We start from the raw sequence: 23,436 nt of genomic DNA, 5'->3' as shown, positions 1-23,436 counted from the left end.
ATCGTTTAGTGGAAGAGACTGCTCGTTAACGACTACACTGAAGCCAATTTTGGTTTCAAATAAAATGTTGAATATCTTGGCCCTTTGTGCCAGGAATCCTTTTTTGTTGCTTTCAGTGACTACTGTATATCCTTGTTGATAGTTCTAAGGATTTGCAGTCACTGTGAAGGGGTACGGCTTAGCGATATAAGTCAAGAAAGTGTACTGATGTAGCAGTATCTTCTTTTTTGATATCATTTCGATCTTGTCTTCACTTGATTGCTTCCGACCATTGATTGAATGATCAACGAAAAGCGCAATTTCAGATTCTCGAAACCGGCGGAAATGTACCGCAAATATATTCATTGGTATGACCGTTTTCACCATAAGCACTCTATCTCTGCAGTTTTAGAATAACGTTGAATCTTTTCGCTGCCAGTTATGAAATCAACAAATACATCTTTCTTCGTAAAGCGTTTTATTTAGAATAGCACAAGTATCTAGACAATGCCCTTTAACTAATTTTGATATAACTAATCACTTTTTACTCTTATCATATACATCATAAAAGGAAGTGTTTTAGAGTAAAGTGACTGAGTGTAAAGTGACACATATATTGCAGAAAAAAGTTTCAACCATACCAGAGATGGTGAACTATATCATGTACAGGGGGATCCACAATTTTATGCTTTCAATGAGTAGATCTTTACAAGGAAATTTTCAACTTCAACTTCAACTCCCACCTTATTTTGCTCTTACATTTTGAAATTACAACATTAGCATAAAAAAGAAAGAAAGATACATATATAAATGGTATATAGTTTGTGCACGGAGGCTAATAGAATCGCAAGGTTATCGAGTTAGCCTCCATCCCGTTTGAGTGAACATAAAAAAACATAGGAGTAGAAGGACGGATCACTAAAGGAATTTGGTGCAAAATGTTCGTCAAAATCGCCCGAGATTTGAACCACACAATGATGTCTCAAGCTTGAGATTTTTAAATTTAATGAAAACTTTAAAAAAAAAAAATTTGACTGTGAGCTTAAAATTACTTAGTGGGTGACGAGGTGCGGTCATGTTTCATTACCTAACTTGAACGCACGTTTTTTTGGGGGGGGGGGGGGGCGGGGGGGTCGTTTTACTTCACATCGCTGTCTCCTGGTTATAGAGCAATGTTTTTCCACTAGCTTCAGTGAGGGCTTCTCTAGCTTCTTCTTCTCTTTCTCTTTCGTTTTTAACATCTTTCATCTTCTCTTTGGTTTGAAATCGTCGGCAAAAGAACCACGACAGAAAGAAACATACCATGGTGATGAATTTACATGTGGCAAAAACTCCCACCAGCACTTGCGCCAGTCCATCATGGTCATACTCCAGACAATAGCTTTTTCTACCGCATCTGTAATGAAAGCTCATTCTTTCACAGACATCCTTAGCATTGTCAAACAACAGGGGCGCGTTGCATCACGGCTCTAAGAATTGCTACCCCGTTTGAAGTTTATTTATATAAAATTACGGTACATCTAGACAAACACTGTCATAGTAATGAACTAATAAAATGAACCAGCTTCCCAGGAACTTCAGCCACGCAGATGTGGCAGATGCCCTTTTGACCAAAAAGTTTCCGCGAGGAGGCTAGGGGGATGGGGGGAGGGAGTTAGATCACTATCCTTAAAATGTGCCACCTTAACCTCTTTACGCCAGTTCTATATATATAAAGTCCTTGGAAGATTGTCGTAAAGCTAACTTTAACATTCATTATCCATTATTATCCAAAACCAACCTATAGTTACTCTGAAGTACATTTAATTTACAGCGGTTTTCACTTGAGTGTCGAAAAGTAATTGGTCTTGAATAAATACGCTTCACGATTGGCTAACAAAACTCGGGTCACTTCTTCATGCAATCAGAAGTAAAACCAAAGCCAAGCGTGACTCGCTCGCACTCGTTTTCCGGCGCTTCGCGTCTGCTACACATATTTACTTCGAGTTTTGATTGGTTCGTTGGATTGTCTGTGACCTTTGTGATTTGCCAGAGTGGTTACTTTGGTTGTGGCTAAATTTTACGACACTCAATTGAAAACTGCTCTAAAGCAAAATCACAAATAAAGCGCAGTTACTTTGTGTTCCAAAGTATGCATGTCTCGTCCAGTAAGGCGCCAAACACGATTGGTCCTGGAATGGCACCCAGAATCCTGACAAGATCCATCTGGATTCCTAACCCGTACGCCCGCTGACTGGGTGGGACACTCCTGAAATTTAAAGAAATGTTAAATGTTGAATATTTATAGTGGTCGATGTGCTTAGCTACAACTTGCTAGTTTTCAGGCATGCCACTTAAACGGAAATAAACAAATATTGTAAATAAACATAACAGACTTAAAAATCCCAACTGGCAGGAGGCAGTCCTCTTGACGAGAAAATGGTGTAATAAAATCTGGTAAAGATCAATGCTAATTATGATCAGATCGATATCAACAAAACACCCTCACGGTTATGGTTTCTTTTGTATAAACTGTAAAACTGATGAATTAATAATACGTTTAAACAAGAGATTATCAAGGTGAAAGTTTGCTGAACAATGCTAGTGTGCTTTACAAACCGTAAGGTCACTATTGTCGCTGGAGTGTCATTCAGAAACATCAAAAACGGAAATAAAGCAAGAAGGGTTAAAAAGAGTACGAAGTTGAGCCCGCAGTCAACATCGCATGTGCCTTTCTTCGCTTCCCCTGTTGTTTTGCCAGTTTTAGTGACGCAGGCGCAGTTGGAGTAGGAAAAGGAACCCTGAAAGGAAATGACACAGAAAAGGATTACAAGATAACAACGAGCTCAACATAATACAGTAAAATAAAAATACAGTAAACATATACAGCGACATTGCACGCCACAACGATGACTTGACATTTCGTACCTTGTTCGTTTTGTTCCCCTCACTACAACCAGCATGACAGGGCGAAAAATAGGTCAGCGGTCCACCGCACACAGGAGCATAATTTACGCCAGTACAGTTACAGGCCTGGTTACATGGTGAAGAGAGCTGGACTGGACCCGAGCTATACGAAATTTAAGGTAATATATAATTCATGACTCGTTCTTGTTACACATGAACAGTAGTTGCCCTAACTGAAGGATGGAAGGATGGAAGGAAGGAAGGAAGGAAGGAAGGAAGGAAGGAAAGAAGGAAGGAAGGAAGGAAGGAAGGAAGGAAGGAAGGAAGGGAGAGGGGGAGGGAGAGGGGGAGGGAGGGAAGGAGGGAGGGAGGGAGGGGGGAGGGAGGAGGGAGGAGATAAGAAAAAAAGCCTCTTACCTGTTCAGATATGGTCTATTCACACCAGCAATATTTGGAGTGTCGCATTTGATGTACAGGACACACGCACACAGAAATCCAAATACAGCGACAATAAAACACATCCTGGCAGAATTAGTCAGGTTTAGTTTTAGACGTTTGGTGATATATGCCCCTGGAAAAAGAAATTATTTAGCTGTAAGTAATCTTTCTCGCGCGCTTGCTCAATAGTAGGTCTTTTTGCTGTTTTGAGTTTGTTGGGGAAAAGCCAGTGAACCATGGCAGAAAGTAAACTGAATTTTTTCCATGGAATTCGAGTCCTCGACGGTACATCGTCTGAAGGTTTGAACGCCGATAAAGCCATCAAACAAACTACTCGGCCCAAGGGAAACAGTAAATTCTGTTTCCTGAGAATCTCAATGTCTCCCTAGAGATCCGAGTGAAAGAAATTAACTGGATACTCGAGGTTAGGTACCACTTACCAAGAGATAAGTCCAACGTGAACATCGAAAGATCTCATTTGAAAACAGCCGTTGTTGGCCGGCCACCATTCAAGGGCAACAGTGCACTGTTAAGCTCTGACACCATAGAGTTGGCAATGTCAGTTGCCACCCTGGTGAATACATAGGCGGCAAACCTTCTCATTGTCACATGACCTCAAAGTAGCCAATGAGAGCACCTGCTATTGGGGCAGAAGTTCCAGCTATTTTGGATAGTGTCTTTTTATTTCTCACCTATCAAGTTGCCTAAGAATCCACAAGGTACAGCTATCACGCCAAACAAAAGAGCTGCTTTGCCAGGTGGCAAATAAAACTGCGTTTGCATGATTTTTGGCAGAAACGCAGTTGCAGCTGTAAAAGTAAAATTCTCCAAGCAGACACCAAGTGTGATGAATACGAAAGGAAGGCGTGAAAACAAGAGTTTTGTTGCTTTGGGCAGATCTTTCAACTTGGTGTAGCTTGCTTTTTCTTTTCCTTCTTCTGTTACTTCGTCTTTTTTTGTCTAGGAGAGAATACCAGACATTTCTTATTTGAGAGATCTGCTAAGTGCCATGTCTAAACATGTTCAATCCTGCTCTAATTTAACTTTAAACCAGCAAACCAAACCCTTCACAAAGTCAAATAAAATTCGACAAACCCTTGTTGAAAGATGGTTGGTATTGGAAAGTTCACTCACGGAATGGGAGCTGGGAGCGGGGACGAGGAGTAGGGGTCGGGTGGGGATGGTTTACTGAGAGACGCCAAAGCGCAAAACGGAATCATTACCTAACGTTAACTTGGTTGCCAAGGAAAACGATTAGGTTATGTTCACTTTACTTGTCACGCATACTTGTCACGCATTTTTTATCTTTCAAGGAAGAAAATAAAACTGCATCATACACTCTAAAGAAGCAACCTACCACTTTGGCTGCAGTTTCACCTACGCCGAGTTCGATTTCCCATTGTTTCTTGGTCAGCGGAAACTCTTTCGGGAATCCTAACAGCCAAACACTCCAAAATACGCAGATCGCACCAAATATGGCAAACCCTAGCCACCAGTTCCCCACCCACCGTGTATCCTGCATTGTTAACGAGGTCTGGACACCAAGTTCCACAAACATTGAAAGAAAGCTTGTGAGCAACACAAATCCAACAGCGGAACCTGAAATGAAATGAAAAGAAAATAGCAATTTCAGTGACAAATACAACAAAAATATAGTCCCAGGGATTCGGCGGGCATTTGAAAATCTGAGTAACAGAACGTAGACCACATACATGTATACGTAGCCATTGTATATACGTTAAGTAAACACTCATCGCACTCATCACATATCGATTGATTCTTTCATATATTGATTGATTCTCTCATGGACAACTACTTGCTGATAGAGCAGAAATTCTTCTTCCAGCCTGGGCACTTTGGTGACTCTTAGAAACTCTTATAAACCCCAGTTGAACTAGTAATATAATATTTAGAATAATGACTATATATGTACTGTTGACTGCATATAGTTTTAATCGCACGACTTGTTCAGTTGAAGACAGAAAAGTCATTATACAACTAGAAAGGGTTAAATCGAGTAACCATGACAACTAACCAGTAATTCCACAGGCCATAAGTATACCCACGTACATGGGTGACACCTTAGCGCTGATGTTTTCATCCATATATGGAATTCCCAAAGCGATCATAGGAGTGCAACCGGCGCCTGCTACAACCATTCCCAGAATGAACAGCGCGTAGTAAAGAGTATTGCCACTAGCGACTTCTTCGTTGCAATCACTTTTCCCGCCAAAATCAGTGCGATTTGCCGCGCAAAGTCCCGAGTCACTCACAATGGCATTCGTGAGGGCACCTTATTGGTGTAGAACAAGACATAAATACGCCGTTAGTATTTTTTTAAATTCTTTTTCTTTTGGCGAACGCTTAGGACGGACATACCTGCGTCGTAAGGAGGCGAGACAAAATGTGGCAGGATGAAAATAAAGAAACCGATGCCCATTGTGAACAGGCCCCAGGCACAGAACACTGGCTTCTTTCGTGAGCCTCCGATATAGCTTATCAGCGGAGTTAAGATCATGGCTGCTACGTCATAACTGCTGGTCACCATTCCCATCATGTAACTGTAAAATTTAGTTTTGAATATTATGGTCAGCGGTTATCACTAAGTTAACAAATTTTCATGCGTCCGTCCTGTTATTGATCATTAATTTCGTCATAACATTGTCAAAGTAGCTATGGATCGCCGAGTGGATCCGCAGGTTGTCTTCACAATGTTATGACGTCTTTTTTTTTCACGATATCAAATTGTCAAATTGTCCGCTCTCAATCGTTGACGCATCGCATAAATTATGAATGCATGCGTCTGTCCGCTTATTGACAATGAAATTAGCCAATGAGAGCGCGAGAATTTCTGCAGTTATCGTAAAACATTGTATTTTGTGTCTATAGTGAACACTATGGAAACCATTCCCTGTGTTTCTATCGACATTTGTTTATTTATTTATTTCATGCGCAACAAGTTACAACACACTGCTTAAACCATACTACGTATAAAATAATACTATAATACTTATACTATTAACAATACGGTAATAAAACGAGTTAACGAGTTAAACGAGTTTAATCTTATAAGTAATAAAACGACTTGAAGAAATACGGAACTACTTACAATACGATATTACTAACATGACGATACTTATACTACTGAGAACAATACTAATACTACGATACAATACAATTACTTACAAATTGATAAATTTGCGTGACCAAAATAGATAGTAACAATATTTGTATTTTTGCACAGCTGGCCTCCAATTTTTAATTGTTTAAAAACTTGAAGTTGGACCATTTTTTAGTAAAAGAAAATAGTTTATTTGTCGTAATCGCGATGTATTTCCGTAATTCAATTTTTTCATTAACGAGCGTCACGAAATCTGTGAGCTGAGGTCTTTTTTCATCTTGTATTGCGATAATGTAAAGAACTTCTTTACATTAATGATATTTTCCAATTATGATCAGGTCATTTAGGGTTAAACCGGGCGATGTGCGTTTAAAACACCATAGATAATTTCGGTTTGCTCCATAGCAATGTTCCCTCTACATGTAGCATTGTACCACTTTTTTGTAAATTTATTCCAAAAGGTTTTAGCAGTTGGAAATTCTACAAATAAATGGAGTGGGGTCTGATCAATGTCATGGCAATAAGGACAATCGGGTTGTTGCTTCTTCTTCATCTTGTACAAAATTTTATTTGTTACAGGATACTACGAGCTATTTTATATTTATTTTACCTCGTTTGTGGCACGAAAAGGAAGTGAATAGATTTTTTGTCTTTCTTGAAAGATAAAGCATAAAAGGCACAATAGTTTTTCAACGCCGACTTTTTTCCAACCAGAAGAAAAAAAAACAAATGACTTGTTTACTCGAATACACTGACAGCGGCTTGTAATTGAGCTTAATCCGTCCACACTACGCTAGAGAATTTGAAAACGCAGCTATTTTCTTCAGTTATAAAGTCTAACGTCCACACTAATCCGTCACGAAAACAGAGCTTTTCGAAAACGCTCTTCAAACCGGAGGAATTTGAAAACACGAACCGGCCTTTCGTTTTCGTGTGGACGGAAAACATTTTGAAAACAGAGTTTTTCGAAAACGATGGCGTCACGGTAATGATGACATTTCCCTGCGACTTTGAGTATCTCCGGCGTAGTGTAGACGAATAAGGTTTGATGCGTTTTCAGAGTGAAGTGTCTGTTTTCAAATTCCTCCAGCGTAGTGCGGATAAGTGTTCATCGTAATACAGTGACGCACGCTCATCACTTCGTCTCGAGGGAGACATTTATCCATGCCATTAGCAAGACTAAAAAAAATAATTGATTCATGCTTTTAGCTGCGCATCATCGAATTATCATGGACTTGTGAAGTTTGGGTAGCATTCACTGAAGAAGCTAGAGTTGCTCTCGGCTGCCCTTTTGCGCTTCTTTCGTGTTCTCTAAACCTCTTGCGTGCGTCATTCTACTCGATGCTGCAGGCTGAGGAATGGATAAGTTGTTAATTTTGCGTTTGATGTGTGCGCTTTTAACTTGTGATTAATATTTTGTCACTATAAAAGAGCGGTAGACGTTTCCTGTTTCTGCACGCAATCTTCTTAAACGGGCTGTACGTTTTACTACAAAACAGCAGAAAAATTACACAGCTGAGTATGAATAAAAGACAACATTCAATGTCTGTTTTTCTTTTTCAAATTTTGTTTTTTATTATTTTTGTAAGATTAAACTGAAAGAACTCTTGCTAAAAGAAGTTGATTCCAACATGCACAGTTGTTTTATGACGCAAATATTAGACGCAAAAACAATGGAAGAGCAAACAATGAGTAGTTGTCAAGTTCATAAATTTAAATTTTTTAAAACAGTGTATATTATGTTGTTACAGAAAGCACTTGCCTACAGTACCTCTTTCCTTCATATTTTCAAGTGAGAATTTCCAATGAAAAAATCCTCAGAAAGTTTCTCTTGAAAACGATTTTTTCAACAAAATCTTTGGCAGCACTTATCGGTCGAATGTGTTGGTTCTGTTTCTCGTTTACTAGCAGTTGCCAAATCATCCATGCAGAAAATGTTTTATCTCCGCTTTATATCATAACGTAGGTACGCACGGTTATATTATTATATTAGAATCAAAAGTCAGTCCGATCGACCACTTCAAATGATTTTCAAGAGTCATGATCATCAGTCACGAGGGATTTACGGACTTTACAGATACTTTTTAATATTGTATTATGGTTATTAATTTTATTACTGCACATAAAACTTGCAGATCTTTTTGTCTTCTTTTTTTTAGCGCTAAACAAAACTTAACAAACGTAAGATTCAATGCTTTGTCACGTACAACCACTTCATGAACATGTAAATAGCAAGCAGATAAACAAAACGTAATCAGCTTCAAAATTAAAAGCACACACTCACCTGGAGTAACCAAACCGCTTCTCTATAGTGCTGATGGACCCTGGATATACTCCATTAACAACGATACTCTGAGTGAAGAAATACTGACTCAAGAAGAACAAGAACCATTTTGGAGTGTTGAGGAACTGCAGCCATGTCGGACGAAATCTCAGCCAGCCGAATGACAACCGTTTATCTTCAGTCATTCTTATGTCTGATGGATTACGTAATAGCATGGATAGTAAAGAGACCGTTTTACAGTTGTCTGCTTGGTGACCTAGCCTTTGAATGGCAGCGAGGCTGGAGGTGACCTTGCTTCGATACAGACCTCTCTGCTTTTGTCATGTAAATACATCTAGTTAACATTAGAACAACTTGGTTTACACAACAAAAGCAGTGAGGTCTGTATCATGGTCGCTAAATCTTAACGTACCGCGGAAACTGCATTCACTTATAGCTTTCAAATGGCGTAATTAACTTAGACATCTTTGGAGATGTAATAGAGAAAAAAAGATTGTTTTCATTGAACAAAGTATTACATTTTCCTGAGAAATATATCATTTTATTACGTTTTAACTATGGAATACCACACTATAAAATTTTATATGTCAATTCTCTATACCTAAACCTCTGTTTGAATCATTAAAAACGCAAGGTCCTGTTAACCCTTTCAGTTCTACATTGCACGGGCGTTTTTCCAATAGAATAAATAGACCCCGATTTAAAAGCTATTGATCTTTGTATTCCCAAAATCGGATCAACAACCACCAAAGAAGAGATAGCTTTGACAAAAGATGGTTTGAAAAGAGAGAATTAATGTATAGGGGGGTCCACAATTTCATGCTTTCAATGAGTAGATCTTTACAAGAAATTTACGGGAAATTTTGGTGCAAAATTTTCGTCAAAATCGGCCGAGATTTGAACCACACAGTGACGCTACAAGCATTGAGGATTTTAAAGTTAATGAAAACATCATTTTAAAAAAACTAATTTGAGACTATGAGCTCAAATTATTTGGTGGGTGACGCGGTGCGGTCATATTTCATTTCCTAACTTAAAGGCACGGGGTTTTGTTTTTTGGTTTTTTTTTATTCACATCGCTGTCTCCTGGTTATAGATTAATATTTTTCCACTAGCTTCAGTGAGGGCTTCTCTAGCTTCCTCTTCTTCTCCTTCTTTTTTATTGTTAACATCTTTCATCTTTTCTTTGGCTTGAAGTCGAAGGCAAAAGAACCACGACAGAAAGAAACATACCATGGTGATGAATTTACATGAGGCAAAAACTCCCACCATCACTTGCGCCAGTCCATCATGGTCGTACTCCAGACAATGACCTTTTCTACCGCACCTGTAATTAAAAACCATTCCTTAACAACCAATTTTAAGGGTTGTCACGCAACAGGGACACGTCACTGTTGCATCCTGCTCTAAGAATTGCTACCCTGGTTGAAAAGCATTTATATAAATTACGGTACCTCCAGACGAACACTTTCATAGTAAGGTACTAATAATATGAACCAGCTGCCCAGGAACTTCAGCCACGCAGATATGGCAGATGCTCTTTACAAGGCTAAAACGTTTCCGCGTATTAGGCTAGAGGGAAGGGGGGGGGGGCGTACTATCCTTAAAATGAACTGTGGCACCTTAAGCTCTTTACGCCAGCTCTACATGTGAATGCTTGGCAGATTGTCGTAAAGCTAACTTTTATATTTATTATCCATTAATGAGAAGACGATGTTTAGTGACAACCAACCTATAGTTACTCTGACGAACATTTAGAGCAGTTTTTTAGAAAAAGTAATTGGTTTTGAATCACTACGCTTCACGATTGGCTGAAAACAGCTCGCGCTACTTTTTCATCTAGCCAAAGGCAATCGTGACTCGCTCACACAGTTTTCCCGCGTTTCGCGTCGGCTTCACGTGTTTACTTCGAGTTTTGAGTGGTCAACATTGGTTTAATGAATTATCTGTGTCCTTAGTGATTTGCCAGAGTAATTACTGTGGTTGTAGTTTATTTTTACGATACTCAATTGAAAACTGCTCCAGAGCAAATTCACAAATAAAGCGTAATTACTTTGTGTTCCAAAGTATGCATGTCTTGTCCAGTAAGGCGCCAAACGCGATAGGCCCTGGAATGGCCCCCAGAATCCTGACAAGATCCATCTGGATTCCTAACGCATAGGACCGTTGACTGGGTGGGACACTCCTGAAGAAAATAGTTAGGTCCGGGTCAAATGCCTTACTTCACATGAGCCGAACCCAATTCAACCAATTAGGCTCAAGCGAAACTCGGCGTTTGACCCGGGCCTTAATCTCGCTATTCAACCTTTTTGTGCCTCGATTTGAAAATGTTAAAAAAACGCAAGTTGTGCGACTGCTCGTCCTATTTATTTCTAAATAATTAACTGGGCATCAAACCCTGGGTTTTTTCCTACAATTTTTATTAAAGGGGCGATGGCACGGTGTGTTTATTTTCGTTACTTTATATGAGCTCGTACCTTTGAATTGGCAAACCAACAAGGAATCAGTTTCTAAGCATTATAAATTACATTATAAATGGTATTGTATTGTATTGTATTATATTGTAAGTAGTTGAAGTATTAGTATCGTAAGTTAAAGAAGTAATTGTATTGTTTTGTACAGCAATTTATGCAAATTGTAGTATTGTAAGTAGCATCTGTAATTGCATCGTATTAAGTAGTGTAAGAAGTGTAAGTAGTTGTATTACTGTTGTAAATAGTTATTACTGCTGTAATTAGTAGCTGTATTACTGTTGTAAATTGGGTAAGTAGGCGTACCAGTGTTGCAAGTAGTGTGAATCACAATTGAAGTAAAAAAAAATTATAAATGACACTTTCATAGAAATTTAAAAATGCCAGCCAGAGAGTTTTCGAATTTGCCGAATGCAATCTGTTTTAATTCTTCGAATTGGAATTTAAAGTGTTGGTTTTTGTGGAAGTACGAAGACCGAAGAACGCGGAGAAAAGCCTTGGGAGCAAGGCGAGAACCATCAACAAATTTAACCCACGTGTGACACCGCGCCGGAATCGAACTCGCGCCACATTGGTGGGAGGCGAGCGCTCTCATCACTGTGCTATCCCCGCTAGCCATAACCTAAAACTAAAGAGAAAATGGTGCAATAAAATCCGGTAAAGATCTATGCTTATTAAGATCAGATCGATATCGTGAAACACCCTCACGGTTATGGTTTCTTTTGTTTAAACTTTAAAATTGATGAATTAATAATGAGTTTGAACAAGAGATTATCAACGTGAAAGTTAGTTGAACGTTTGCTAAACAATGCTACTGTGCTATACAAACCGTAGGGTCACTATAGTCGCTGGAGTGTCATTTAGAAACGTCAAAAACGGAAGTAAAGCAAGAATGGTCAAAAAGAGTGCGAAGTTGAGCCCGCAGTCAACAGCGCATGTGCCTTTCTTCGCTTCTCTTGATGTTTTTCCCGTTTCAGTGACGCAGGCGCAGTTGGAGTAAGAAAAGGAGCCCTGAAAGGAAACAGCACAGAAAAGGATTACAAGATAACAACGAGGTCAACAAAATACCACGAACAAATACAGCGATATTGCACGCCATAAAGATGAATTGAAATACCTTGTTCGTTTCGTTCCCCTCACTACAGCCAGCATGACAGGGCGAAAAATAGGTCAGCGGTCCACCGCACACAGGAACATAACTTACTCCAGTACAGTTACAGGCCTGGTTACATGGTGAAGAGAGCTGGACTGGACCCGAGCTGTATGAAATTTAAGGTAATACTTTATTCGTGACTTAAATTAAACACATATCGTTCTTCTTGCACATGGACAGCATTTGTCCAAGTGAAGGATGGAAGGAAGGAGGGAAAGAAGGAAAACAGGATGGAATGAAGGAATTAGGGTAGAGGGAAGGAGGCAACGAAGCAAGGAAAGATGGAAGGAAGGAAGGAAGGAAGGAAGGAAGGAAGGAAGGAAGGAAGGAAGGAAGGAAGGAAAGGAGAGCGAGGGAGGGAGGGAGGGAGGTAGAGGGGGAGAAGATAAGGAAGGAGCCTCTTACCTGTTCAGATATGGTCTGTTCACACCAGCAATATTTGGAGTGTCACATTTGATGTACAGGACGCACGCACCCATAAGTCCAAATAGAGCAACAATAAAACACATCCTGGCGGAATTAGTCAGGTTTAGTTTTAGGCGTTTGTTGATATATGCCCCTGGAAACAGAAATCACATTACTTAGTTGCAAGTAACCATTCTCCTGCGCTTGCTCAATAGAGAGCCATTTAGTTGTTTTGAGTTTCTGGAAGAAGAGCCAGTGAACCGTAGCAGAAACAAAAAGTACATATTTTTCTACGGAATTTAAATCCTCGATGGTAGATCGTCTGAAGGTTTAAGCACTTGACTACTCGGCCCGAGAGAATCAGTAAACTTTGTTTCCTGAGAATTTCATTTTCCTGAGTTTCGAGTCAAAGAAATTAATTGGATACTCGAGATACCAGTTATCAAGAATTAAGTCCAACATATAGACATTACTATATATGATTTGAAAACAGACTGTTACGCTCTGACGTCAGAGAGTTGGTAATGTTGCCACTCTCGCGACTATATAGGCGGCAAACCGTCTCATTATCATGTGACCTCAAGGTAGCCAATAAGAGCACTTGCTGTTGGGGCAGAAGTTCCAGCTATTTTGGAAACTGTCTTTTTATTTCTCACCTATCAAGTTGCCAAAGAATCCACAAGGTACAGCTATCACGCCAAACAAAAGAGCTGCTTTGCCAGGTGGCAGATAAAACTGCGTTTGCATGATTTTTGGCAAGAACGCTGTTGCAGCTGTGAAAAAAAAATTCTCCAAGCAGACACCAAGTGTGATGAATACGAAAGGAAGGCGTGAAAACACCAGCTTTGTTGCTTTGGGAAGATCTTTCAACTTGGTGTAGCTTGCTTTTTCTCTTCTTTTCTCTGCTACTTCGTCTTTTTTGATCTAGAGGAGAATACAAGACATTTCGTATTTGAGCCTTTGATCTCCAGCAAGAAGATCTACTGGTTATGCAGTGCTTTCGAGGGTATACTATGGAACAACTCACGAGTCACTTGTACTTTCTCGGTAGATACACGAGCTTTTAGGAGAGTGTGTATGCCGAGAAAATACAAATAAAATAGATTATATTTGCCTTATGCCAGCTCTGTATTGTAAAGGGCTACCTTTTGCCAGAACAGTCTGTAATGAGTACATGTATGTATACCCAATGAAGTCACGGTGAGAGTGGCCCGGTCACTCTACTGCTTTTTCATCCCTACCGTGCGAAAACAGTTTAATCAGCGCATGCGTAGTAAACACAAAATTTAAATTGATACAGGGCGCTTATCCAGGACGGGATGCGTATTTTGATTTTTTTTTAGTTGTGATCTGCTAAGTGCCTAACTCTAAACCAACATCACAACTCCTTCTCAACTCAAAAGTCGAAAAAAACGCACTGATGTTGGAAGATGGTTTGTATTTGAAAGTTCACCTCTCGGAATATGGGAAAGGGGAGCGGGGACAGGGTGCGGGGGTGGGGTGGGGGCGATTTATTGAGAGGCGTCAGAACACTCCTAACGCTAACTTGGTTGTCAAGGAAAACAATTACGTTTTGTTCATTTCACTTATCATGCACTTTTTTGGGTTATTTTTCAAGGAAGAAAAAAACTTTCACTGCATCCGACACTCTAAATAAGTAACCTACCACTCTGGCTGAAAGTTTATCTTCGCCGAGTGTCTCGCCGAGTGTCTCGCCGAGTTCGATTTCACGCTGTTTCTTGGTTGGCGGAAACTCCTTCGGGAATCCTAACAGCCAAATGCTCCAAAACATGCAGATCGCACCAAATATGGCAAACCCTAACCACCAGTTCCCCACCCACCGTGTATCCTGCATTGTTAACGAGGTCTGGACACCAAGTTCCACAAACATTGACAGAAAGCTTGAGAGCAATACGAATCCAACAGCGGCACCTGAAATGATATGAAAAGAAAATACACGCAAAGAGAAACAAATCGCGCCGTTACAAACATCAATGTTTCTTCTATGATTAATAGTTATTTCAGCGACAAACACAGCAAGAATAAAATCCCAGGGGTTCGACGGACGTTTGAAAACAGTACGCAGATCACATAAATGTAGTTATTGTGTATACTTTTACATAACACACATCGTGTTCGACTGCATATCGATTGATTCTCTCATATATTGATTGGTTCCGTGTCATGGACAACTATTTGCTGATAGAGAAGAAATTCTTCTTCCAGTCTCAGCACCTTAGCTTGGTGACTCTTAGAAACTCTTAGAAACCCCAGTTGAATTAGTCATATAATATTTAGAATAATGACTATATATGTAATTGTTTTATAAGTATCGTTTTAATATAATCGTACGATTTGTTCAGTTGAAGACGCGCTGAAGACAGAAAAGTCATTATACATCAACAAAGGCTTCAATCGAGTCACCATGACAACTAACCAGCAATTCCACAGGCCAAAAATATACCCACATACATAGGCGACACTTTGGCGCTGACGTTTTCGTCCATATATGGAACGCCCAAAGCGATCATAGGAGTGCAACCGGCGCCTGCTACAACCATTCCCAGAATGAACAGCGCGTAGTAAAGAGTATTACCGCCGGTGGTTTCTTCTTTGCAATCACTTTTCCCGCCAAAATCAGTGCGATTTGCGGCGCAAAGTCCTGAGTCACTCACAATGGCATTCGTGAAGACACCTTATTGGTGAAGAGGAAGAAGACATAAACACGCCTTTAGTATTTTCTAGAATTCTTTTTCTTTTGGTGACCACTTCAAATGGACATACCTGCTTCGTAAGGTGGCGAGACAAAGTGAGGCAGGATGAAAATAAAGAAACCAACACCCATTGTGCACACACCCCAAGAACAGAACACTGGCTTCTTTCGTGAGCCTCCGATGTAGCTTATCAGCGGAGTTAAGATCATGGCTGCTACGTCGTAACTGCTGGTCACCATTCCCATCATGTAACTGTAATCAAGTATAGTTTTCAACATTATGGTCAGCAATAATTGCTAAGCATTGTATTTTTCTATAGTGACTACTATGGGAAACATTGCCCTTGTTTCCCCTCCTTTCGCGCGCATGTCGCCCCCAGGATTTCACGCGGCCATTTTTTCCTCGCGGTTTATTTACGGGGTGCTTTCCATTACCCCAAACCGACCGGTTAGAGATCAGTGGGAATACCCGAAGAAAATGGGGCGACATTTTCCGATTAAACCGGGCCAACCAAAAGCAATGGCTCTTGCCACTTTTTATTCCTTTTCCGAATTCTCTAATTAGGGCAAAGAACCGGTTTGTCAAAAATGGAACGGCGAATTTCGGTCGGAATATTCCAACCGAAATAAGCTGACCACCTCCAGAGGTGATCCTGAATATTCCGGTCAGAAGAAACCGAAGTGGACCTTTCCATTTGAATTCCGACCGAAGTTTCCAGAATCTTTGGCATAATGGAAAGCACCCACGGTCTCGCTCGACGGACTAAGCGAAAGAGGGACTACTCGTAGTCTACGCGGGAGACATTTTTCCATTAGCAATGTCGGAAAACAACTCGGATTCATGCTTTTAGCTGTGCATCATCGAGTTATCATGCTCTTGTGAAAGCTGGAAAGCGCTCACTGAAAAAGCTAGAGTTGCTCTCGGCTGCCCTCTTGCCCTTCTTTCGTGTTCTCCAAACCTCTTGTGTGCATCAGTACTCGATGAATGAACAAGTTGTTAATTTTACGTTTGATGTGTGCGCTTTTAAGTTGTTATTAATATTTTGTTACAAAAAGAGTGGTATACATGTAAGAATCCTGTTTCTGCAGTCGCAAGCTCCATGTTTACAATCTTCTTAAACGGGCTGTTTTACTACAAAACAGCAGAAAAGCAACACAGCTGAGTATGAGTGAAAGACCTACAACATTCGATACTTTTTGTAAAGTTGAATAGAAAAAACTCTTGCTAAAAGAAATTATGAATAGGTTCTACACTGATGTTCATACGTCAAGTTCATAAATTTAAATTGTTAATACAGTGTGCATAGCTGTTATTACAAAAAGCAACCGCCTACAGTACTGTTTTCCTTTGTAATTTACACCATGCAAGTCAGAATTTACCATGAAGAAATCCTTAGAGAATTTATCTTGAAAAAGATTTTCGACCCTGTGTGTTAATTTTGTTTCTCGCTTAATAGCAATTATTCATTAACAAATCATCTATGCGGAAAATGCGGAAAATGTTTTGCCTCCGCTCTGTAACGTAGGCGCGCACTGTTGTGATTAGAATCAAAAGTAAGTGACTTTCATGAGTCATAATCAGTCATGAGAGAGATTTCAGACTTTACAGGTACCGTTTATTATTGTAATATTATTATTGCATACAGCTTACAGATCGTTTTGCCCTCTTTTTCCAGTGCTAATCAAAACTAAACAAGCGTAAGATTTACTGCCTTGTTACGTACAAGGGCGTACAACTACCTCATGAACAACGTAGAGCGCGTTCTGGGACTAACCTGGAGAAACCAAACCGCTTCTCTATAGTGCTGATGGAACCTGGATATACTCCATTAACAACGATACTCTGAGTGAAGAAATACTGACTCAAGAAGAACAAGAACCATTTTGGAGTGTTGAGGAACTGTAGCCATGATGGACGAAATCTCAGCCAGCCGAATGACAATTGTTTTATATCTTCAGTCATTCTTATGTTGCTGGATTGCGTAATTCCAGAACACTTCAGTAATCAAATGTTTCGGCGGTTTCAGTCAAGCGAGAGTTTTGTCCAATATTACCATTTTATCGGGCTACTTCATTTCGTAGAAAATAGGTCAACGGTCAAGAAGAAAGGTATCATTCATCGTCGTTCAGGTCACGATGCTGTAGTCACGCAACGATCTGTGCGTGGCACCTCATCTTCGCCTCCATAATTCCACAAATAAGAATGTCTCGACAGCGCTAGCTTTTATAGCAATACATTCCGAAAAAGTTAAGAATTTTTTCCACCTTTCTCACTATTAAAGAGGACGACTTCCTAGGGATCTGCTTGACTTTTCACTTTTATAGTAGTTTGTTCATTTCATTCGTGACGCGTGACATGACATTCGGCAATCAAGTAGTTACACCACGTACGTACCGCTGCATCATTTTGTCCGCTGACTAATGCGCCTGAATACTCAATACATTCGTGCTTCGTGCAGGAGAGTGTCCAGTGGAGTAACAGAGGAAGCAGTCGCCACAATGGCCTTTACTGGGTTGATTTCAGCGATCGTATTAGCGATTTTCGCTATCCTCAAAGTGGAAGGAACAGCTAGGGGAGCGGTGCCTCTGGATACTCTGACTTTCGACAAGGTATTTCTTAAAATGGTTGTTCCAGTTCCTTGATATCGATTTAAGACTTGTTATTCAATGGAGCTTAGATCTTATGAGATCAGACATGCACAAATGACCCAACTGATCAGGTTTGCAAATCTTTGTCTTCAAATCTGCAATATTAAAATAAAACTTCACCATATAAACGAAGAAAAGAATCACAGTTTTACAATTGTTCATGTGTACTGTAGTTTGGCCACGTGCTGAGCGCCGGTTACACTGTAAATGATAACAACGTGCTTAACTCTGATTGGTTAACTTTGACATCTGCAGGAAATTATTTCTATCAACCTTTACGTTGCTGAAAAGCAATCAGAACGTAGCCTATTGTGTTTTAATTACATTTACTTTATTTTATGGAAATTTGGAAATTTTGAAAACAAATTTGCTGTTTCAAAGCTTTCATTTTGAAGACCATGGATCTGAAAATTATCAGCTGTTAGATAAGCTTGAACTTGAATAATTTACATATTTTGCAAATTTAAGTGGCTTAGTAGTTACAAAATAATTTTATCTGCAATTTGGATCTCAGATCTCAGTAAGATTGAAACTGAAAATTTCAGTTTCAATCTTACTGAGATTATTTCTGATTATTATGATCGAAAATAATGTAATGCACCATGTACACCAAACAGTGCTGAAGTATAATCCTTGCAAACTCAGTTCACTGCAATATTTCTGTTATCATGCAAGTAACAGAAAATGCTACATACTAACGTAAACCAATCTCAGTAGACATCTCTGTGATAAAGAATGAACTGTGCGTGCAAAGAGCATTTTTTTCCGAAGCCTGACAATGTTTAGAAACATCAGGTTATAGCAAGGGATAGGGTACATTCAAGTATGTTCATTTATAATGGAGGGTCATTATAACACCCCTTCATAACACCCTTTTATAGCAAATTTGGGCCAAATGACCAAATCTTGCCATAGTTATATCTTGCTTTGGCTGATAATTATTTCATGGGATAAAGTGATGTAGATTTCACAATACACAAGCCTTGGGAAGCATAGATTTATGTCATAAGCTGTGGTCAGAAAATTTACTGTCTTTTTCAATAGATTATTGACCTACCTATAGTGTGAGGTCCATATTGGGAAGATATTGCTCATGTTCTTTTTTTTTTTGCAAATGGCAGCTCAGTCCAAAACACTTGTTAAGAAAAAACTTGACCAATATTAATTCCTCTGTACAGAACAAGCTAGCTCAATTAAGTATATTATGATGGCTCTTTTAAAACTCTGCTGATAAATTAATGCTCCCCAATGATCCATTCTTGACAAATTTACTGCACACTTATGCAAAAGTTTAGCATTTATTTTCATTTTGCTGGTTGCTTTCTGCCATATTGTGCAAAGCCAAAAAGATTTCAAGTTAACAACAAATTGTTTTCTTTTGTGTGAAGTTTTGAAAAGGCATTTCACAGAAACTAATATTACTCATGAGTGGTCTCTCTTAGTGGTCCTTGTTGCAAAATCCAGACTGCTCAAGGAACCAATCAGAAGTCTTCTTTTCATCTTGGGCCAGTTTCCCATGTAATAAAATAGTGTTCAACATTTGACTGATTGATTTAAAGATTGATTGATTCATTCATTCATTCATTTGCTAAAAGACCTCTGCAAAAATATAAAATTATTATTTTGATGTTGTAGTATCATGTTCAAGGCAAAGACTGACTTTATCAAGGTGATGTAAGAATCACTCATAATATTATGTCACCTTGATACAGTCACTCTTTTAAAGCAATGGTTTTGTTATGCTGGGTTTTATTACACAGCAGCGCTCAAAGCTGCGACCATTTTGGTCGCCATGGCAAGTGAAAAAACCAATTAGCGACTAAACTCTAGAAACAGGTGAAACCTTGAGCTTGGAGTGCTGTAAAGGGTTCCTTTCCCGGTTCAAAATGTCAGGGTTAACGTTTCTTTGTAATACAATAAACTACCTAATTTTTGGAAGGAAGTCAAGCTCACTCAGTTAAATCAGTTCATGAACATAGTATGAAAAAGTAAATTTTATTTCTTATTTAACTTTTCTTCGAGGCAGGTCATTGGCAAACACAAAGCAGTGCTTGTTAAGTTTGACAAACAGTATGCATATGGAGAAAAAGAGGATGAATTCAAAAAGTTTGCCGAGAAATCCTCATCACAGCCTGATCTTCTGGTGGCAGAGGTTGGAGTGTCAGGTACTCAAACCAACCACAAATTCAACTATTCATTTTTCATTAATTTTCAATGGTATTTTCTCTTTTAAATAAATGTTTCTTCTCCTGTAGGATCATTCTACTGGTCATCATTTTCATCATACATTAACAGTTTCTGTTCTCAGAATTATATTCTAATTTGTGACACATATGTAGTGTGAGTTACCAATACAAGATAATTTTAAATAATTGGCTGGATGGTGTTGTTCCAGTTTTGTTAAGTCAACTGGATTTTAGTGTTATGATATGAACTGAATGTTGTTTTGAGGGCAGTACATTGGTTAAAGAGTTGGTTGGCCTCTTATGTTGTTTTCCTTTTAGAATTTAAAGGAGCAAATATATTTTTTTGTTATGGACAGAAAAATGAGGACCCCATTTGGAAAGAACTTCTGACCTTTTTACCTGTAAGAATGTTACTGACAATCTCTACAGCAGTGTTCCAAGTGGAACAAACTTTAGGTGCAAAGTAAATTCATCATTTACCTCCCCAAGTAGAAGTTACAGGCCACCACTACTTTTTTTATAATTATAATTATTTTAGGAGAAAAGTAATTTGGGCGAAATAGTTCTGATGTTCCAAGTAAAACGTTGCTTAGCATTTCTTACTAAGTTATTTGGTAAGTTTTTCCAGGCCAGTTGGAAATTCCATACTTTGCAGCACAGTGGTCTGGGTTTCTTATGATTGTACCCATGCAGAATGGGTACTGGTGATTTGTTAGGACAACCAGACAGAATGCTGGAGTATGAATTCTGTTGAGTAGTATTTTCATTGGTACTTAGAGATTAGACTCAAGGAAATCTTTACACTTATTTTGACCAAAACAACCCAAAAACTAGTTCCCCCCCCCCCCCCCCCACTCCTCTCCAAACTCCACCTGAACAAAGACCGATTCCACATTTCAGTTTTTGAGAGGGAAAAGGGAGTTGACTTTAAAGAGTATTTTCATTATTCTGCAGAATATGGCGAAAAAGAAAACGACGACTTGAGGGAGCGTTATAATATCAACAAGGAAGATTTCCCGGTCTACAAGCTCTTCAAACAAAACGAGGACACTCCGATTGATTTCACGGGGGACATCAAGGCCGACGAACTCTCTAAATTTGTGAAAACAAATTCGCGACTTTGGATAGGTATGGATACTGTTTGAAAAACAAGAAGTAAAAGTCGAGTAATTGAATAGGGAACCAAATGTTCTACGTTAGTATGCAATGCCGTTCTCTTGTTGGCTATACGCTACTCACTACCTATTCTGTTGTAGATAGTGAGCAGCGCAGTAGTGTGCTCTTGCACACAAAATAGCGGTCGCTTATTTTGCGCTTTCAAAGTGTCTGTAAACAAGAGTTAGATGTTGGTTTGAACGACCCAGAGTAGATTTACACTAAATCTGTTAGGTTATTCGCTCTAGATATCTGTGTGTGATAGAAATTTCGAGCTCATAATCTAATTGTTTAATTTTCAATATAGAATGTTAAATATTCCGCTGTGTACATATAAGCAAAAGAGAACTTCAACTTGCTATTTACAGTGCAGTTTTCTTCAAGGTTATTTTAAGCTGTGACTTTGGGAGTCGAAATCTGAAAGCAAGAGTTCACATTTGATATCTTTGTCTCTGCCTAGGTTTGCCAAATTGCATTGAGAAGTTTGACAAACTGGCCGAGGCGCTTTTGGCAAGCGACATTTCAGGATACGCTGACATCATTCAGAAAGCTGAAAAGGTCTTGGAAGAAAGCACAGACGACAAGGAGAAGGCAACTGGCGACATCTACGTGAAAATTATGAAGAAGATTCAAGAGAAGGGGGTCGATTACGTTGATAGTGAAGTTGCCCGTGTTCAAAAACTCTTAAAAGATAAAATCACCGACAAGAAGAAAGATCAATTCAAAAAACGCTTAGATATTTTAACTTCTTTTCAGCATAGTAAACCGAGTGCAAAAGAAGAATTGTAAGCATCTTGCTTCGAGTGATTAACACTCCTTATATTGTACGTTTTAATTTTTGTAATGGCTACTGCATCGCTTTGCTTCATGGTTTCTCTTTGCAGCTGGCGTTTTTTCATCAAAAGGTTTGCACGGTAGTTGGTCAACAGAATTTTCAATAATATCAAGTCCACGTGATAATTATCGGACGATTGTTGTCTTTTTTTTTTCAATGGTCAAATTCTAGCTTTTCTTCAGTGTTACAAAAAGTTCCAGAAGTAGGTATGATGAGATTAATAAACAAATGACAGTGATGCGGTGTAAGTTAATCTATCGCTATGGAGAACAGACGTCAAGCGGGACAGTTAGAGCATTCATCTGTCCTGCAGACACATTTCCCCGGCGCTTCCATTTCTTTTCCGCCCAAGAGAACCGTCCTAAATTTGAACCGATAACGTCCTTGTTGATAACGAAGCGCTACAGTGAAACGGAGAGCTGAACAGCAAACAATCGGATCTTGGTAATCTTGGGCGTTCAGCAATGTTTTGGAAAGCAGCCTCTCTCATTCCTCATCGTGCCCCGCAGGACACCTAAGGCCATAGAAAGCAGCCTTACCGCTCCATTAATCATGCCGAATTTAGATAACCCATGGCAACTTGGCAATTTTTAATATATAGATTTAGCCAAGGCTAAAAGCGGAGCTCTTGATTAAATAATTAACCATAAATGAAAAGAGAATATTTTTCCCTGGATCAGAAACTAAAAAAAATCATCAATTGTGAGCATATGATTGTTCAGTGTGCGGTTTCACTATTTTTTCTAGTTACATTTTATCAAACCATACGTAATGAGTGTACTAGAGATTGCAGAAATTACGCACGCAATATATCAGGGATTTTCCAAGAGACGATTGTGCAAGGAATATGTCGGAAGAAAAGTCAACAACGAGTCGGGGTTTAATTTTCGCCGAAATTTTGCCTTTGCATGTCCTCCCTCCCTCTCCCCCACCGTGATAACCTGGCTTGAGCCCGCAATCCAATTGCAAAACCAGTATGAACTGTATGTTGGAACACCACCCTTCCATACGAACAGCATCTTTCAGCTGGTGAACCTGATCTGCCGGGTATGACTTTAATACATGGATTTAACCAAGCCTAAAAGCAGAGCTCCCATTACAATGAATTAACCAGTGTCTCGTCATTGGTCAACTTAAAAAAAAACACGCGACCTCGATGAG

The 23,436-nt window shown here is 39.3% G+C and overlaps 3 protein-coding genes across 3 annotated transcripts; 1 reads left to right on the top strand and 2 right to left on the bottom strand.

Moving 5' to 3' along the window:
• Nucleotides 1-438: 438 nt before the first annotated feature.
• On the bottom strand, nt 439-8,990 carry LOC110052144 (solute carrier organic anion transporter family member 4A1-like). The gene is made up of 10 exons (XM_089278822.1): nt 8,709-8,990; nt 5,683-5,864; nt 5,339-5,596; nt 4,661-4,902; nt 3,996-4,263; nt 3,283-3,436; nt 2,887-3,028; nt 2,578-2,759; nt 2,096-2,227; nt 439-1,375 (listed from the first exon to the last, which is right to left on the bottom strand). Exons 1-10 carry the CDS (start codon nt 8,921-8,923, stop codon nt 1,123-1,125), a joined length of 2,028 nt encoding a protein of 675 aa, XP_089134948.1. The 5' UTR covers nt 8,924-8,990; the 3' UTR covers nt 439-1,122.
• A 237-nt stretch (nt 8,991-9,227) lies between these two features.
• On the bottom strand, nt 9,228-17,566 carry LOC110052148 (solute carrier organic anion transporter family member 4A1-like). Its single transcript, XM_089279435.1, has 10 exons — nt 17,226-17,566; nt 15,522-15,703; nt 15,175-15,432; nt 14,404-14,669; nt 13,394-13,661; nt 12,738-12,891; nt 12,297-12,438; nt 12,009-12,190; nt 10,762-10,893; nt 9,228-10,035 (listed from the first exon to the last, which is right to left on the bottom strand). Exons 1-10 carry the CDS (start codon nt 17,411-17,413, stop codon nt 9,780-9,782), a joined length of 2,028 nt encoding a protein of 675 aa, XP_089135561.1. The 5' UTR covers nt 17,414-17,566; the 3' UTR covers nt 9,228-9,779.
• Nucleotides 17,567-17,856: 290 nt separating this feature from the next.
• LOC110052145 (endoplasmic reticulum resident protein 29-like) lies at nt 17,857-22,513 on the top strand. The gene is made up of 4 exons (XM_089279437.1): nt 17,857-18,060; nt 20,126-20,264; nt 21,240-21,413; nt 21,901-22,513. The coding sequence occupies exons 1-4, from the start codon at nt 17,872-17,874 to the stop codon at nt 22,227-22,229; spliced, it is 831 nt and encodes a 276-aa protein (XP_089135563.1). The 5' UTR covers nt 17,857-17,871; the 3' UTR covers nt 22,230-22,513.
• Nucleotides 22,514-23,436: the final 923 nt, after the last annotated feature.

The sequence above is a fragment of the Orbicella faveolata genome, unplaced genomic scaffold, assembly GCF_042242905.1.
Source record: "Orbicella faveolata isolate gen_17 unplaced genomic scaffold, um_ofav_v1 contig_47, whole genome shotgun sequence".
In the NCBI taxonomy this organism is placed as follows: Eukaryota; Metazoa; Cnidaria; class Anthozoa; order Scleractinia; family Merulinidae; genus Orbicella; species Orbicella faveolata.
Note: the sequence above shows the minus strand (reverse complement) of the source record. Positions and strands in the feature narration are given on the sequence as shown.